This window comes from Dryobates pubescens, chromosome 19, assembly GCF_014839835.1.
Source record: "Dryobates pubescens isolate bDryPub1 chromosome 19, bDryPub1.pri, whole genome shotgun sequence".
NCBI lineage: Eukaryota > Metazoa > Chordata > Aves > Piciformes > Picidae > Dryobates > Dryobates pubescens.
In genome coordinates this window covers 13,387,416-13,403,196 of record NC_071630.1, presented here as the reverse complement: position 1 = coordinate 13,403,196, position 15,781 = coordinate 13,387,416, and the positions used below count along the sequence as shown (strand labels likewise).

At 57.4% G+C, this 15,781-nt stretch overlaps 2 protein-coding genes across 2 annotated transcripts; one reads left to right on the top strand and one right to left on the bottom strand.

The window, feature by feature from the left end:
* The first annotated feature begins 2,489 nt into the window (after positions 1-2,489).
* On the top strand, positions 2,490-7,422 carry APRT (adenine phosphoribosyltransferase). Its single transcript, XM_009904455.2, has 5 exons — positions 2,490-2,618; positions 2,876-2,979; positions 4,687-4,820; positions 5,719-5,797; positions 5,913-7,422. The coding sequence occupies exons 1-5, from the start codon at positions 2,539-2,541 to the stop codon at positions 6,053-6,055; spliced, it is 540 nt and encodes a 179-aa protein (XP_009902757.2). The 5' UTR covers positions 2,490-2,538; the 3' UTR covers positions 6,056-7,422.
* A 2,398-nt stretch (positions 7,423-9,820) lies between these two features.
* Positions 9,821-15,263, bottom strand: CDT1 (chromatin licensing and DNA replication factor 1). Its single transcript, XM_054170310.1, has 9 exons — positions 14,578-15,263; positions 13,671-14,131; positions 13,082-13,276; positions 12,404-12,549; positions 12,033-12,136; positions 11,557-11,745; positions 11,071-11,205; positions 10,279-10,480; positions 9,821-10,177 (listed from the first exon to the last, which is right to left on the bottom strand). Exons 1-9 carry the CDS (start codon positions 15,103-15,105, stop codon positions 10,014-10,016), a joined length of 2,124 nt encoding a protein of 707 aa, XP_054026285.1. The 5' UTR covers positions 15,106-15,263; the 3' UTR covers positions 9,821-10,013.
* Between the last annotated feature and the right edge of the window lie 518 nt (positions 15,264-15,781).

The following is a 15,781-nucleotide window of genomic DNA, read 5'->3' as shown; positions in this document are numbered from 1 at the left end:
CCGTGCTTCCCCTCTGTTTGCTTCACTGGAACAGCTCCTGGAGAGGAATTTTTCTGCTGCCAAAGAGATAATCTGACCTCAGGGAAAATCTGAGTCTGTAAGGGAATGGTTGTGAAAGGAGGAGGCATGTGGAGGAGGCTCCCTATGGAGCCTAAGAGAAAAAGAGCAGCCTTTGTCCTGGCCTGCAGCTCGTGTCTTTACACTTCAGCCATCTGTGTGCCTGAAGAAGAGGGTGGCCAGCAGGTTAAGGGAGGTTAACCTGCCCCTCTACTCTGTCTTGTCAAGGCCACATCTGGACTACTGGGTCCAGTTCTGGGCTCCCCAGTTCAAGAGAAACAGGGAACTACTGCAAAGAGTCCAGTGGAGGCTACAAAGATGCTGAGGGCCCTGGAGCATCTCTGTGAGGAGGAAAAGCTGAGAGACCTGGGGCTGTTTAGCCTGGAGAAGAGCAGCCTGAGAGGAGGTCTGCTCAATGCTCAGCAAGAGCTAAAAGGTGGGGACAAGAGGATGGGGCCAAACTGTTGTCAGTGGTGCTCAGTGACAGGTCAAGGGGTGACAGGCACAACCTGGAACCCAGGAGGTTCCATCTGAACAGGAGGAGAAACTTCTTTGTTGTGAGGGTGCTGGAGCCCTGCTAGCAGGCTGCCCAGAGAGGTTGTGGAGTCTCCTTCTCTGCTATTGGACTAGATGATCCCAGAGGTCCCTTCCAATCCCCACCAGGCTGGGATGTGGGGATTCTGTGTGATTAAACAGGTGCCTTTTGCTTCTCTAGATGAATTTGGAAGGAAATGGAGCAGTGGGGGTTCAGGGTGCAGAAAAGAACTCCTGAGGGCTTGCAGCAAGCACTGAGAGCTACACAATGACCCAGGACATACTGGGTGCTGGGATGTGGGTGGAATCAGGTGGATCATAAACCATGCTGTGCATGTGAGCCTGTCATAGCTGAGTTGCAGTACACTGCAGCTCCTGTGCAAGAGGACACACAGGGCTGTTGGAAGGCAGGACTAACTAGAAAGGAGGAGGGGGAGGCAGTAGCTCAGCATTCATCACCAAGGTGCTGCAGCTCCAGCCCAAGGTCCACACCAAATCACTGTAAAAGAGCTGCTGGCTGATTGTCACACACCTCAAAGGCCCAAATGACTGTCCAGAGGGTGTGGAGCTGAAGCTGGTCCCATCACAGCTATCAGCAGCAAGCACCAAGCTTGGTCAGGGGTGCTGCGTGCCAGAACTGCCTTTGCTTTCTGCAGCAGCTTGTCCCCAGCTGCATTTGGGGTGGCTCCAAGCCATGTTTGCTCATGTAAGAGGAGATCTGCACTAATCCACCACTACATCTCCTGCCCACAGTGCATTTTGCATGGGCAAATGGCTGTTGGCCCGTTGGGAGACAGGAGATAGGAGCTGTGTGAGGGTGACCTGACACCAAGAGCTGCTGAGCAAGCAGATGAGGGCAAGCAGAGCAGCTCTGTTATCACCCCCCACGGGTGTGATCCAAACCAACGGCTTCAGGAAACACAAAATGCCCTTCCAGGGGTTCACAAAAGGTGAGGGGGCACAGAAAAGGGGGAGACAGTTTAGTCCTAGTGAATTTTCAAGATGCTGGAAAGGGGTGAAAGAGGTGGAAGTGTAAGTCCTGGCATTGGGATCCCTTTTCCAAAAGTGGCTGGGGCAAGGCAGGGTCCTCAAAATGGCCTCAACTTGCACCAGGAAGGTTTGGGTTGGATATCAGAAGCAATTTCTTCACTGAAAGGGTTCTCAAACCCTGGAACAGGCTCCTGAGGGAGGTGGTTGAATCCCCATCCCTGAAGTTGTTTGAAAGACACTGAGGAACCACTGCACCACAGTTAGCACCAGGCTTGGTAGTGTTTGATAAGGGTTGGACCCAATGATCTGAAAGATCTTTTCCAACCAAAACGATTCTCTGACTCTGATTCTAGGGCCCTAGGGCTCTGTGCACAGGGGAACTGGAGCTCCTGAGCACTGTGGGGATCAGAGCTCTGCTCATGGGGGTGCCAGAGCTCCATGCACCAGGGGGACTGATGCTCCATAGCCCAGGTTACCAGATCTCCAAGCACTGGCAGGGGTGGCAGCTCTGGGGGATCAGAGCTCCATGCACTGGGGCAGCTGCTGCTCAGGTCTCCAGGTTACCAGAGCTCCATGCACCACAGTCAGGGCCCTGTGCTCTGCGGTACCAAAGCTCCAAGAGCTTTGGGGTAGAGACATCGGGGTACCAGAGCTCCATCCACCGCGGGGGACCAGAGCTCCATGCGCCGGGAACTCGGGGCTCCGTGCTTCAGGGTGCCAGAATTCCACGCACCGGGGGTGCCAGAGCTCCCTGCACCGGGAGGTCAGAGCTCCGGGGATGCCAAGCCTTCGTGTACCGGGGGGCCGGGTGCTCCTTACCCCGGGCTACCCGTGCCCGGGCCGGCCAGCGCGGCCGGTAGCGTGGCGCCGGGAGCGGGCGGCCCCGGCGGCGGTTCCGGGCCGCTCCCCCGGCAGCCTAACCCCGCCCGCCCCGCGGCTGCGCACAGCGGCGCCGCCATGAGCGACGGGAGGCTGCAGCGGGTGCGGGACCGGGTCCGGCCCTTCCCCGACTTCCCGCAGCCCGGTGTGCTGTTCCGGTAGGGACGGGCTGGGCTTGGAGCAGGCTACGGGGCTGGAGCAGGGATGCACCGCGCTGGAGCATGGATGGGGGAGGATGGAGCCGGAATGGAGCCTTGCTGTCCAGCCCTTCTTCTGCTGCCCATCCTTCCGCATCTCTGCTCCTGGATCCAGTTCCCCTGGGTATAGGAGCTTGGTTGTGAGCCAGAGCAGCTCCTAGAGGTAACTCACTGCTCTCCTTTTAACTCCTTTTAACTGCTCTCCTTTCCCTTTGCAGTGATATCAGCCCCTTGCTGAAGGATCCTGTAGCTTTCAAGGCTTTGATTGATCTTCTGGAAGAGCATTTGAGGGCATCTTTCCCCAAAATTGACTTTATTGCAGGTGAGTGGTGGTTGAAGCCTCTCTGGGGCCAGCACAGAGCATCGTGTCCTTGGGCTGCCTGGACAGGAGGCATGAGGAGGTTCCTCTGCTAATGGGCCAGCAAATGCTGTAGCCCTGGAACATTATAGTCACCCAAATGTTGACCTCTGTCCATATGGTAACACCAAGACAAGCTATACCCTTAACCTACTCCTGTAGCTTCCTGAAATCGTGGGTTTGGATGTGGCACATTCCATCTGGTGATGCTTTGCTGCCAATTTCCTAAGCCATTGCTTTCATCATTAAAAAAGGCAGGCAGGGAGGAGTGAAAGCCTGATGTCAAGCCAGCCTGTAAGGTCTTGCAGAGCCCCCAGGGCAGGCAGACCATGTTCCAGCATGTCATCCTTCTGAGGAGGCCTTTTCAAGCCAACAGAACCAGGCTTTGTGCTGACAGCACATTGCAGCACACTTATGGAAGAGGCTGAGAGTGCTTAGGAAGGTGCTGCTTGGCCTGGGCCATAGCCCAGAGTTCAAGGAGTCCAGAGCAGATCTTGTCCAAGTGCCTTGTGATAACTGAAGTTGGTGCAAAGTCCCATGGCTGTGTGACCAAACTGATAGTGGGGCTCGGCTGAGCTTATCTCTAAGGAGGGAGAGCTAAAGGAGAGGCAAAACTGGCTGATGTGGGGCTCAAGGGGTGCCCCAAAGCTTGTCAGCAGCACATCTTGGTGAGCACAAGCAGTGCAGAAGCATCATTAGTGATTGCAACCCACAGAAGTGACTCTCTAAGAACAAACTGCTTCTAGACATCTCGCTGACCATGGGAGGATCAGCATTGTCCAAAGTTGAGTGGTGCTGTTGATCTGCTTGGAGGTAGGAAGGTTCTGCAGAGGGGCCTGGCCAGGCTGGACTGATGGGCTGAGGTCAGTAGGATGAGGTTCAATAAGGCCAAGTGCCAGGTCCTGCAGTTCTGTCACAACAACCCCATGAACGCTCCAGGCTTGGGGCCGGGTGGCTGGAAAGCTGCTCAGTGGAAAAGGACCTGTGGATGTTGGTTGACAGCAGCTGAAGATGAGCCAGCATGTGCCCAGGTGGCCAAGAAGGCTACCAGCATCCTGGCTTGCAGGAATATTGTGGCCAGCAGGACCAGGGAAGTGACTGTCCTCCTGTATTCAGCACTGACGCGGCCACATCTCCAATCCTGTGTTCAGTTTTGGGTCTCTGGCTTGAAGAAGGACATTGCGGTGCTGGAGCACATCCAGAGAAAGGCAACGAAGCTGATGAAGGGTCCAGAGTACAGATCTTGTGAGGAGCAACTGAGGGAACTGGGGTTGTTCAACCTGGAGAAAAGGAGGCTGCTGAGGGGAGACCTTCTGGCTCTCTACAACTCCCTGAAAGGAGGCTGGAGCCAAGTGGGGGTTGGTCACTTCCCCAGGGAGCAAGCAACAGGACAAAAGGAAATAAACAGCCTCAAGTTGCCCCAGGAGAGGTTTAGGTTGGACATAAGGAACAATTTCTTTACTGAAAGAGTGGTCAGGCATTGGAACAGGCTGCCCAGGGAGGTGGTGGAGTCACCATCCTGGAGAGGTTCAGAAAATGTGCAGACATGAAACATGGTTTAGTGGGCACGGTGGTGTTGGGTCAGTGGTTGGACTTGATGATCTTAAAGGTCTTTTCCAACCAAGCTGATTCTGTGTTCTGAGTTTTTGTCTGCTTTGCTTCCTCCCCCAGGCCTGGACTCTCGTGGCTTCCTCATAGGCCCTCCCCTTGCTCAGAGGCTGGGGATTGGCTTCGTGCCCATACGGAAGAAGGGGAAACTTCCTGGCCCCACCGAGTCTGTCTCCTACAGCCTTGAGTATGGCAAGGTAAAGCCTGGGGAAGAGGAAAAGGTTTCCAGAACGGTTGAGGCAGGGCTGGGGGGGTGTCAGCAAGGGACTGGGGTGACAAAAGCAGCTTTGGGGGGGGTGGTGCCCAAGCTGGGTCTTGCAGCCAGGAGGATTCTGGCAGGGCACAAGCTTTGGGAGCGGTGCTGAGCTTCACCAAGCATGGCAGCTCCTGCCCCAAGCCACGGACACATGGGTTGTGTTGGTGAGCTGCATGGAGGGTTTTTTTGTTTTGTTTTGGGGTGGGGGGCATTGGTTGGAGGATGATAAGACTTGGTGCTAAATAGCTTTCTCTGGCTTGAATTCAGGGGCATGAACATGGAGTGTGTTCCTCACTCTTCCAGTAAGTGCTCCAAGTGCTCCTTTGTTGCATGGCTTCGGCTCACCTCGGGACGCCGCAGCCTCCCCCATGACCGGGCCTGGGGGGTGAGCTAACAACATGCTGCTGCTGGCACCTAACAACTGTAGAACCACCTGACCTCGGGGGTAGCTGTCAGGGTTGTTTGGGCCAACCCCTCTGTGGGACAAGCTCCATCTGACACAAGCTGTTGCCTTGTGGTGGTTGGGATGTGCCTTGGCGGCGCCGCGCTCCAGCCCTGGTGCGTTACAGGTTTTCCTTACTGGAGAAGTGCTCTGGGATAAGGTTTCATGGTGGGACCACGCTGAACATTAAGGATCTTGATGTGCCAGAGGGTTGGCCCAGCAATCACCTAACCTGCTCAGTGTTCCCATGGCATTCCCCTGGAGCTGGAGTCTGTGGTTTAGGTGCTGAGTGTTGATCTCGCTGGAGACTTGCCTGCATTCCACCACATCTTCGTGGTTCTTGATGTGTTTCTCTCTGAGGCAAGACTGAAATGAAGCTCCTCTCTCCACCCTGCAGGCTGAGCTGGAAATCCAGAGTGATGCTGTGGAAGAGGGACAAAAAGTAGTCATTGTAGATGACTTGCTTGCGACTGGAGGTGAGAGAAGCAGGTGGTGTAAGCCACCTACATGTGTATGGGGAGCAGCAGGCGTGGCTGTGAGGGTTGAAGCTCCTCGGGTGATGGTTATTTCTGCTCCACCTCTGTCATGCAGGTACCATGTGTGCAGCCTGTGAGCTGCTGAAGAGGCTGAAGGCTGAAATTGTGGAGTGCCTGGTGGTCATAGAGCTAAAATCCTTGAAAGGCTCAGAGAAGCTCAAGCCCATCCCTTTCTACTCTCTGCTGCAGTACGACTGAGAAGGAGCCAGAAGGGGGGGATGTACTAATCTGGGGCTTTATTCAGTGATGTTTGATGTCATGAGGGGCTGGGCAGGGGTGGGGAACCTACACTTTTGATCCATGCTGGACAATTGTAAATTCTGTTTTGTTTCCCAAGCCACAGATTAAGGTGGGTGGGGGATCTCAAGATCCTTTTTGAGGTCTGTCTTTTGGGAAGAAGGAACAACCTGACTGGGTTTGGGGATGGAGACCAAAATGCAGCTTCACTGAGTGTTTGGTTTTTTTAGGAGACCAAAGGGGGTTGGATGAGATGGCCTTTGAGGGTCCCTTCCAGTCCAGTGCAATCTGTGAAAATGCTGAGGCAGAAGAGGCCTAATAGCTTTGGTTGTGGGGGACAGTTGATAAACTCCTCTGTGTTTGACCTCAGAGGGTGGTCAGGCTGCTCTCTGCTGTCACTCACACCAGAGTAAGTGTTCTTTTATTAAGGTTGTGCTCGTTAAGGAGAGCTAAACATCTTCCCAGCTCCATGACCTGAAATAGGAGGAGGCTGCCAGCACAAGAGGGATTGCTGCTTGATGAGTTCAGGCACCATGTCAACTTGGCTTGTGGTCTCCTTCCCTTGAGACTGCAGGAGGCTGAAGGTCTCTTGTAGGAAACCATCTGTCTTCCCTTGGTCCAGGGTGGATCTTAGCAGTGGATTTTGCAGCACTAGAGGCAATCTACAACATGAGTGACAAGCAGTGAAGGAGGTCGTACCGTGCTCAGGACTGTTCTGCCTTCTGCCCAGCAGCACTGGCAGCTACCACCACCTGCAGTTCCAGCCAGTGCTGGCAGCTTTTCTTTAGCACAAATTCTCCATCTCTTACAAAATCCAACTCCTTATGCTGCTGGCACCCCTCTGCTGGGTTCTTCCTGGGGCATTGAATGGCCAATGCCAGCTTGGAGGCTGGTTTTGTTGGTAGGTTTGGTGTCAGGTAAGGGAAAGGAAAGGTGTCAGGAAAGAAACAGGTGTTCTGCTTGCAGCTGAGCTCCTGTGGTCTCACTCAGGTTGTGTGCTGGATGACATGGGGTTTGAGGATGTTCCCTAGAGCACAGAATCATGGAATGCCTTGGGTTGGAAGGAACCTTGGAGCATGGTTTGCTTTGGTGCTCAGGGACAGAGTTTAGTACCAGGCTTGGCAGAGTTAGATAATGGTTGGACTCAATAATCTTAAAGGTCATTCCCAACCAAACTGATTCTATGAGTAGTTAAAAGCTGATGTGCCAAAGCTTCCACATGCCTGAGAAGATCAGGGCCAGTGTCCTTCTCCCAGCAGGGGCTGAACTTGCTGATAAAATAAATCTTGACTTCTTTTTATTTTTCCTAAGCAGTCTCAGAGCTGTTCTTGCAGGAGCTGAAGCTGCCCCTGACCCTTGTGAAAGCTTTCCTCCAAACCCAGGCTGTCAGTGGAGGGTGAGGCTGTGATTTGAGCCCCTCCACCTTGCCACCCCATATGTTTGGAAGGAGTATCTTGCCAGGGTGGCACAATTCAGGTATCTTTGCTCCATGCCTGATCCCAACCTCAAGCTTGAGGGGGGCACCCAAACTGGTCCTGCTGGGTTGCAGTGAAGTGCCCAGCACGGGTGGGAGCTCAACCCAAGCCTCCACAGAGCTCAGGTCACAGACCCTGGCTTTACCCCTTTTTTAAGGGCCATTACAGCTCTTTTCTTATCACCAGTTCCTGAAAAGCCACTTTGGTGGCTGCTCACTTTGTGCTGAGTGGCACTATTCCCCCAGGAGTACCTTACCCCAGGGCACTGCTTTTTCACAGCCAAGGCAGGCAGTGCCTCAGCGCATTCTTGGCACAGGAAGGTCCCTGCTGTGAGGTAGAGAAAGGGAAAAAATAAAATCTGTTCCACTCCAGAGAGCTGTGGAAAGCAGCTGTGGAAGCATCAGCCCTGCCAGTGCCAGAGCTGGCTGCTTGCAGGGCCAAGGGGTGACATCAGGGAACGTGGGGACGGTGCCTTCGCTGAGCAACTGTTGATGTAATTTGCTTGTAGAGACAAGGCTCTGGAGGGGTGGCTTCCAGGCAGCAGGAAGGTTTTGGTTGGGTTTTGTCCCAAGCAGCAGAAACAGAAGCTTGCTGCAAGCTCTCCTGAGGCATGAGTGTGCCTGCCAGACTGCCCAAATTAGCTCCTTTTGAACTCGAGCTCCCCTCAAACCCCAGCTCCCCCGTTGCAGCATGGCTGATAGCCCAGCCTTGCACCCCAGCTCTCTGCATTCCCCCTCCATCTTCTGGGATGGGTTTAAACTCTCCTCCCTGGAAACAGGGCTACCTCCTGCCAGCAGCAAAGGCCAACTGGCCTGCACAAGAGCAAGCAGGATCCTGGAGGAGGAAGAGGAGGAGGCCAACTGGCCTGCATGATGGCAACAGGGCCCTGGGAGGAAAATGAGGAGGCCAACTGGCCTGCATGATGGCAGGCAGGGTTCTGGAGGAAGAGGAGGAGCAGCCTTCTCCCTGGGGCTGTTGCCAGCCTCCAAGATCAGCACTTCAGGGGGAGAAGCTCCCCTAGACCTCCATGGTGGTCCCTGGGTAGACTTCCCCACCCAGAGAGATGAAGGGACAGTCACCTTTCCGTGCATGTCCTTCACGGCCCATGCTACAACCAACCCGGTCTGGCTCAGGAGGTGGTGTGAGGTGTGCCCAGCATGGCATGGGTAGCTCCCATCTCCTCCCCTGTGCCTGTCCCACAGGAGGCACTGACCTCACCTGCAGCCATCACCACACTTTGTCCTTTTTCCACAAACTGCTTCAGCTGAGTGACCTGGGGCTTCTTCCAGAAAAAGGGAGGGGAGAGGGAAAGAAGGGAAAGAAGGGAAAGAAGGGAAAGAAGGGAAAGAAGGGAAAGAAGGGAAAGAAGGGAAAGAAGGGAAAGAAGGGAAAGAAGGGAAAGAAGGGAAAGAAGGGAAAGAAGGGAAAGAAGGGAAAGAAGGGAAAGAAGGGAAAGAAGGGAAAGAAGGGAAAGAAGGGAAAGAAGGGAAAGAAGGGAAAGAAGGGAAAGAAGGGAAAGAAGGGAAAGAAGGGAAAGAAGGGAAAGAAGGGAAAGAAGGGAAAGAAGGGAAAGAAGGGAAAGAAGGGAAAGAAGGGAAAGAAGGAGGGAGGGTGGGGGGAGAAAGGGAGTGGAAAAAGCCCCCCACGCCCACCCCCAAGCCTGCCTGCTCCTTGTCCCTGCACTCCCCGTGTACAAAAGCTGCTTTCAGCTTCCTGCAAGCCCACGCTCACTTTTTCCACCAAGTCCTTCTCCAGGAGCTGGAGGAGGACCCAGCCCTCTGGCCAGTGCCAAGTGCCATGGAGGAGCACGGTGCTGGCGGGCAGCAGGGACAGCACTGGGGTCACACCACTCAGGCTCTACTTAAAACATTTAATGCAAATGTGTTTTGACAAGTCCTGCAGTCGCTTCCCAACGGCGCTGGAGAGGAGTTTTCCCTTCCCTTAAAACACAGAACCAAAGCCCAGAGCTCCAAAAATATCCAGTTGTGAACTTCTTCTCTAGCTCCTTCCTGCTTCCACCCCACCAGGGCCCAAGTTAATGGAAGAAACCTGCCTGAAACCTCAAGGAGGTTCCCACATCAATCCTTCCTTCATGAAGCTCAGAAGGTTCCCTGCATGAAACCTCAGAGAGAAGCCTCCATGAAAGCTTGAGGAGCCTCCCACATCAAACTTGCCTCTATGAAACCCCAAGGAGAACGTAGTAAGCAGAGAAGCTTCTAAGCTCCTGTTCACCACCTGCATCCTCACCCCAGGACTATCTGGCCTTCAGCTCAAGTGTTATGGGAGCTACAGTCCTCACAGACCCTGGCAAAGGGATTTGTTAAAGATATTTTACTATTCTTCAGACATCCCCAAGGATGAGCCCACACCAGTCCCAGGAGCATCATCTGAACTTGCTACATTTAGAGGAGATTGCACAGGGGAACCCTCGACCCTTGGGGTGCTCAGAGAGTTTCTTCCTCCTTGGCCACCTTGGTAAGCCTCTCAGTGATGAGGCTAAGGTCCTTCCCTTTGTCCAGCTTGATGTAGGTGTCTGTCCTGATCACATGGATCCCCACCCAGTCTGGCAGCAGCTCTGCAAACAGCCTCAAGTGTTTCTCCATCTCACCTGCCAAAAGAAGCAGCAACCGTCGGATCAGACTTCAGCTCCCCACCTGCAAGACCCTCCTGCACCAGCAGAGACACCAACCACCACCACCACTTTCCTACCAGGAGACATCTGGACTTCGTAGCTGTCAGCCATGCGGGCACAAGTCATCTCCATGGTCAGGGCCTGCTTCTTCTCAGCCACAAAGACGTTGCGCAGGACGCGGGCCATGGCCGGCAGCCGGCCCAGCATGGCCAGGCGCTGCTCCTGCTGGGGCGCCCTGGTCATCAGCGCCTGCAGCTTCTGCGCCTCCTTCGCCCGGATCTGCGCGAAAGCAGAGACCCAGGGGAGAGGGCGAGCCGGGGAGAGACCCGGGCCCAGGGGAGAGGGCGAGCCGGGGAGAGACCCGGGCCCAGGGGAGAGGGCGAGCCGGGGAGAGACCCGGGCCCAGGGGAGAGGGGGAGCCGGGGAGAGACCCGGGCCCAGGGGAGAGGGCGAGCCAGGGGGGAGAGCGCCGGGCCCAGGGGAGAGGGCGAGCCGGGGAGAGACCCGGGCCCAGGGGAGAGGGCGAGCCGGGGAGAGACCCGGGCCCAGGGGAGAGACCCGGGCCCAGGGGAGAGGGCGAGCCGGGGAGAGACCCGGGCCCAGGGGAGAGGGCGAGCCAGGGGGGAGAGCGCCGGGCCCAGGGGAGAGGGCGAGCCGGGGAGAGACCCGGGCCCAGGGGAGAGGGCGAGCCGGGGAGAGACCCGGGCCCAGGGGAGAGACCCGGGCCCAGGGGAGAGACCCGGGCCCAGGGGAGAGACCCCGGCCCAGGGGAGAGGGCAAGCCGGGGGTGGGGGAGCGCCAGAAGATGGGGTGAGACCCAGGCAGGTCCCCCCTAGCCCCAGCATTTTGGCCAGGACTGAATTACTCACCCTGTCGAGCAGGGCCTGGGACACCCCTTTGAGAGCACTGGAGGTGCTGGCAGGGGATGGTGCTTTGGAAAGCACCGGTTCCCCTGCACCGGCTTCGGCAGTTCTCAGGGCCAGGTTGGCAAGAGCTTTTTCCATCTGCTCATGTGGAAGAAAGGGGGAGGAGGAGTTGGGTTACAGCTGGGAACATCCTGAAGGAAGAGTTTCCCCTTCACTGCCCCCGCAGCCCAGTGTCTGACCCATCCCTGCCTGACTGGAGGATAGTTTGAGGTGCTTCACCTCCTCTCCCAGCCCCAAAGTCCATACTGTTGGATCTTCAGCCTACAGCCCACCCTGCAGCAGTACAGCCAGGCTTGTGTTCCCGCTTTATGGTGCTCCTGTGGCTCCAGAAGAATCCTTCCCAATCTCTATCCAGTAATGTCTTCCTGGTGGACAGCTGGTTTGTGGTCCACCAGCTGCAGATGTAGCCAGACCCTGGTCCTGACTCACCTTGGGGGTCAGCATCCCCCGAGCTGTGCTCAGCACCTCCTGGGCCGTGCTGGGCCTGTCTCCCTGGGGTGGCTGCGGCAGCTCTGCTGGGCTGATGTCCGGCACCTTGTCCACATTGAAGCGGGGATGCCAGCGGGTCAGCTTCTCCTCTGGAACCTCCAGGGGGGGCTTGAGGGTGGCCAGGAACGCCTAAGGAGGAGTGAGAACAGCATCAGAGCACTTGCAGGCCAGCTGCGGGGAGCTGACCATTGCCCCACACTCACAGTATGGTTTGGAAGCTGTCTTGTGAGGAAGTCTGGAGACAGGACAAAGACTTCAGCCACCATCCTCCCCCCACAGCACCTGCCTGCCAACAGCATCCCACAGGAACCTCCGACGTCTGTCAGCCTGGATCCAGCCCACCCCTTCCACCTGCTGCTCCGGTGACCAGAGCCACCCCAGAGCCCAAAGGGAGAGGATGCTGGAGAGGTGCTCACCTTGTGGTGCTGCTTGACAACGTTCACCAGGTTGCGGTGGAACTCCTTCCGGCGCTCCAGCAGGCGTGACGCCGACAAGTGTGGGCGGCCATCCACCTTCTCCTCTGCGAGACAAGGAACCAGCATCACCCACAGCATCGTGCCAGCACCAGGAGGGGGCCCAAACCTCAAGAGCCGCAGCGAGCACAGGCACAGAGCCCTACCATGGGGCCGAGTCACTGCCAGAGTTGCTGCCCTTGCACCCTCCAGCTTGCCCCAGGTTGCTCCACTTGCCCCCCACCCCCATAAGATGACATCTCTGGTGATTGACAGATCCCAGCCAGGACCAAGCACACCCCAGCTCGTGGGGGCACCTACCAAGCCATACATACCCTCCTCCAGCACCGGCTCCAGCGTCAGCTGGTAGTCTGACTTCTTGATACCACCGCCAAAGGTGGGGATGTTCTTCTCCTGGCGCAGCCTGTATGAGGTGGGGTACACAGCCTTGATCTGCCCCACGTGCCGCTCCTCAAACTGCCTGCAACAGCACCCAGAGAGGTCACAGAGAATCATTTGGGTTGGAAAAGGCCTATAAGACCATCATGTGCACCTGTTAACCCAGCCAAGTCACCACTAAACCACGTTCCTCAGAACTACTCCTCCACAGCTCTGAAGCCCCTCCTGGGATGGGGACTCCACCACTGCCCTGGGCAGCTTGGGCTGAGCCATGACAACCCTCAAGGAGAAGAAATTGTTCCACATGTCCAACCTGAGCCTCCCCTGGGGCAACTTGAGGCGGTTTCCTCTTGCCCTGTCCCCTATTCCTTGGGAGAAGAGACCAACATGCACCTAGCTCCAACCTCCTTTCAGGGAGTTGCAGAGTGCCAGAAGGTCTACCCTCAGCCTCCTCCAGGCTGAACAGCCCCAGTTCCCTCAAGCTGCTACTCACAAGCCTGGTGCTCTAGATCATTCACCAGCTTCAGGAATCCCAAGGGTGACACCAGGGCTGGGGTCAGACCAACAGTGTCAGCTGGGACCCCAAAACGTGCTGCCGGTTGCTGCCAACTTACTTGTGCATCATGTCCTGCACCCCCTGCTTGACCTTGGCGAAGGTGATGGTCTCAGAACGGTTGAAGAGCATCCCAGCAATGGTGTCCACGCTGCGGAACATCTCTGCCAGCACCTTGAACTTGTAGGGCAGCGTGAGCCCCGGGGGCACGTCCTGAGCGAGGGTGTGGAACCGCTGGTACGCAGGGACCTTCTCGCTGCTGCCAAAAGAGAAGGGTCAGGGTCCCCTTGCACACAGCAGCACCGTGACCATGAAGCTGGGACAACCCTGAGGGTGCAGCCAGGGACTGAGACCAGCCAGCACAGGGGTCCTACTGCCAAAACTGCTGATCTCAAAGCCCAGGAGCTGCATGCCCTCCCGAGTTAGGGGAGACCCTCTCCTCCTTCCACCCCCAAATCTTTCTCTGAGCAATCTGTGCCAGAACTTGGGTCGCATCACTGATCCTGGAGACATCAATGCCCCAAACCTCATGGTGGAATCAAGGTGGCTCGGACCAAGCTCAGAGAAGCCCCCTGCATGCAGTGGAGCTCCAGCAGGAGACAGCTGTGCCAGTCACCAGGACATCCCTGTTCCCCAAAGCTTGTCCTCACCCAGCCTCTGCCGCTGCCACCTCGGTGTCCCCAGAGGGCTGTTCTGCTGCCGGGGCTTTGCTTCCCGCTTTCCTCTCACGGATCCGCTGCTCCAGGTGCCGCACTCGCTCCAGGCGGCTCCGCAGCTCAGCGTTGACCCCAGCAGGAACTGGTGCCAGCTGGGCCAACTGGGCCAGCGCCTTCACCCTCTGCAAGCGACTCTGCAGCCCAGCCAGGTCCTCCTGGGTAAGGAGGGGACAGGTGGTCAGAGGACACCAGCAAGGAACACAGAACATCTGGAACACAAAGCCAGGCTTGTTTCCTACCCGCTGCAGGCGCCTGCTTGTCCCTGGGGTAGCTGTGCCAGGCTGTGTCCCTCCATCCTGCCCCCGGCTGGGGGTGGTAGCTGGGGGGTCTGCTGCCAGCTCCAGCGAGGGTGACATCAGGGGACAGGCAGTGGTCGGAGACGAGGGGCTGGTGTCCTGCAAGTGAGTGCAGGAGAGTTAGAGGGTGCCAAAGGATGTGTAGGAAATCCACCCACCCTCCCCGGTGCTCCCCTCTTCATGGCCTTGTGTTGAGGTGGGGAAAAGCCAGGGTGGGGGAAGCTACAAGAGGGGTCTGCACTCCCTCTGGGGCGGGCGGAGGGGGGACACAAATCGGCAGGGAGGCGTAGAAGAGGGTGTCTGTATCAAAAGAAAGGGGCACAAACCTCGAGGGGGGGGTCTGCAGTAGGGGAGAGAGGAAAGATCGGGGGGGGGGGGGGTGTAGGTGTCTGCATCAGGAGAAAAGAGGTAAAATCTTTGGGGGGCGACACGACCAGCAGTAGGGGAGGGGTCAACCTCTTGAGGGTGGGAGTCAGCATTAAGGGGAGGGGGTAAGTCCTGAGAGGGGCGGTGGGAGTGTTTCCATGAATAGAAGTGGGGCAAGCCCTCGGCGGGATGGCTGCAGGGACGGTGCCTCGGTTTTCCGTGTGCCGTCCCCCCCTCCCCCCGCTTTCAGGGCCGCAGTCCGGGTGAACCGGTGCATCCCCCGTTCCCCACTGTTTTAGGGACGAGCCCTGAGGAGGAGGTTGACAGGTACATCCCCGACCCCAGCCCCTTACTGCAGCCGGCAGCTCGGTTTCCGTCTCCCGGTGCATCTCCAGCCTTTTCCGCGCCGATTTCTCTTTCGGGTCCCCAGATCGAGTCTCCCCCGCCACCGGCGGCGACTCCCGTTCCATCTCCCGGCGGCTCCGTTTCCTCCCGGCCAATCCCCGCAGCGCTGGGGAGCCACCGCGGGCCGGGGTACGCAGAGAAGCGGAGAGTCCCACCAAGGCAGCGTCCTCCTCATTGTCCGCCTCTCGGTGCACCTGGGGCCCGGTGATGGCCGCCTTCAGCCGGCTGCCGCCGCGCTTGGCCGGGGCTCCGGTGGCCGCTTTGGTGCGGCCAAAGAAGTCGGTGAGGCGGAGCTGGGCCATGCTGGTCCCGGTACTGGGGCCGGTCCTGGCGCGCCGACACGTGCGCCCGTTACCGCGCGCGCCAAAGCCGCCGCTGTTTGGCGGGAACCCGCGTGGCCGCAAGCGCCGCCCAGGCGCGGGGTCACGTGGGGCGGAATTGGTGGCTCCGGGGCTCTTAAAGGCGCCGCGGCTCCGCAGAGCGGCGCTCCAGGCCGGCGGGGGCGTGGGTGGTGTTCGGACGCCTTCCGAGAGGGTCTAGACCCGTTCCAGAGGGCTCAGACCCGGTCCGTGCGGTTCATCCTCATTCCAAGGTGTTTCAGACTCAGTCCAAGGGGGTCAGCCCCAGTTCTGGGGGGGTCTTCAAGCACGTCCAGTGGTTCAAGTGACTGACTGGTGCAAGGCGTGGGGGACTGCGAGCTGGAGGATCCTGAACAGAGCAAAGGCAGATCAAAAGGACGGCAACCGGCATTCGAAATGGTGGTGGCCCTGGGCTGGCGGTCACCCCTCTTATCTGCCTTCCCCAGCACGCCTGGGAGCAAGCCCTGCCCAGCTCCAAGAGCAGAGCTCCTCGGTAGCCGTGGGGGAGAATCATCAAATCGTGTAGGTTGGAAGAGACCTTTAAGATCATTGAGTCCGGCCAATAACCTAGAACTGACAGGTCACCGCTAAACCATGTCCCTCAGCACTACATCCCCAT

Excerpts from the sequence above, each read along its gene's own strand:
- APRT (XM_009904455.2), top strand. The coding sequence starts at position 2,539 with ATGAGCGACGGGAGGCTGCAGCGGGTGCGGGACCGGGTCCGGCCCTTC. Across the intron at positions 2,619-2,875 it reads CAGCCCGGTGTGCTGTTCCG|TGATATCAGCCCCTTGCTGA; the intron begins GTAGGGACGGGC and ends TTCCCTTTGCAG. Across the intron at positions 4,821-5,718 it reads ACAGCCTTGAGTATGGCAAG|GCTGAGCTGGAAATCCAGAG; the intron begins GTAAAGCCTGGG and ends TCCACCCTGCAG.
- CDT1 (XM_054170310.1), bottom strand. The coding sequence starts at position 15,105 with ATGGCCCAGCTCCGCCTCACCGACTTCTTTGGCCGCACCAAAGCGGCC. Across the intron at positions 11,746-12,032 it reads TTGTCAAGCAGCACCACAAG|GCGTTCCTGGCCACCCTCAA; the intron begins GTGAGCACCTCT and ends ACTCCTCCTTAG. Across the intron at positions 11,206-11,556 it reads GGGGGATGCTGACCCCCAAG|ATGGAAAAAGCTCTTGCCAA; the intron begins GTGAGTCAGGAC and ends CCACATGAGCAG.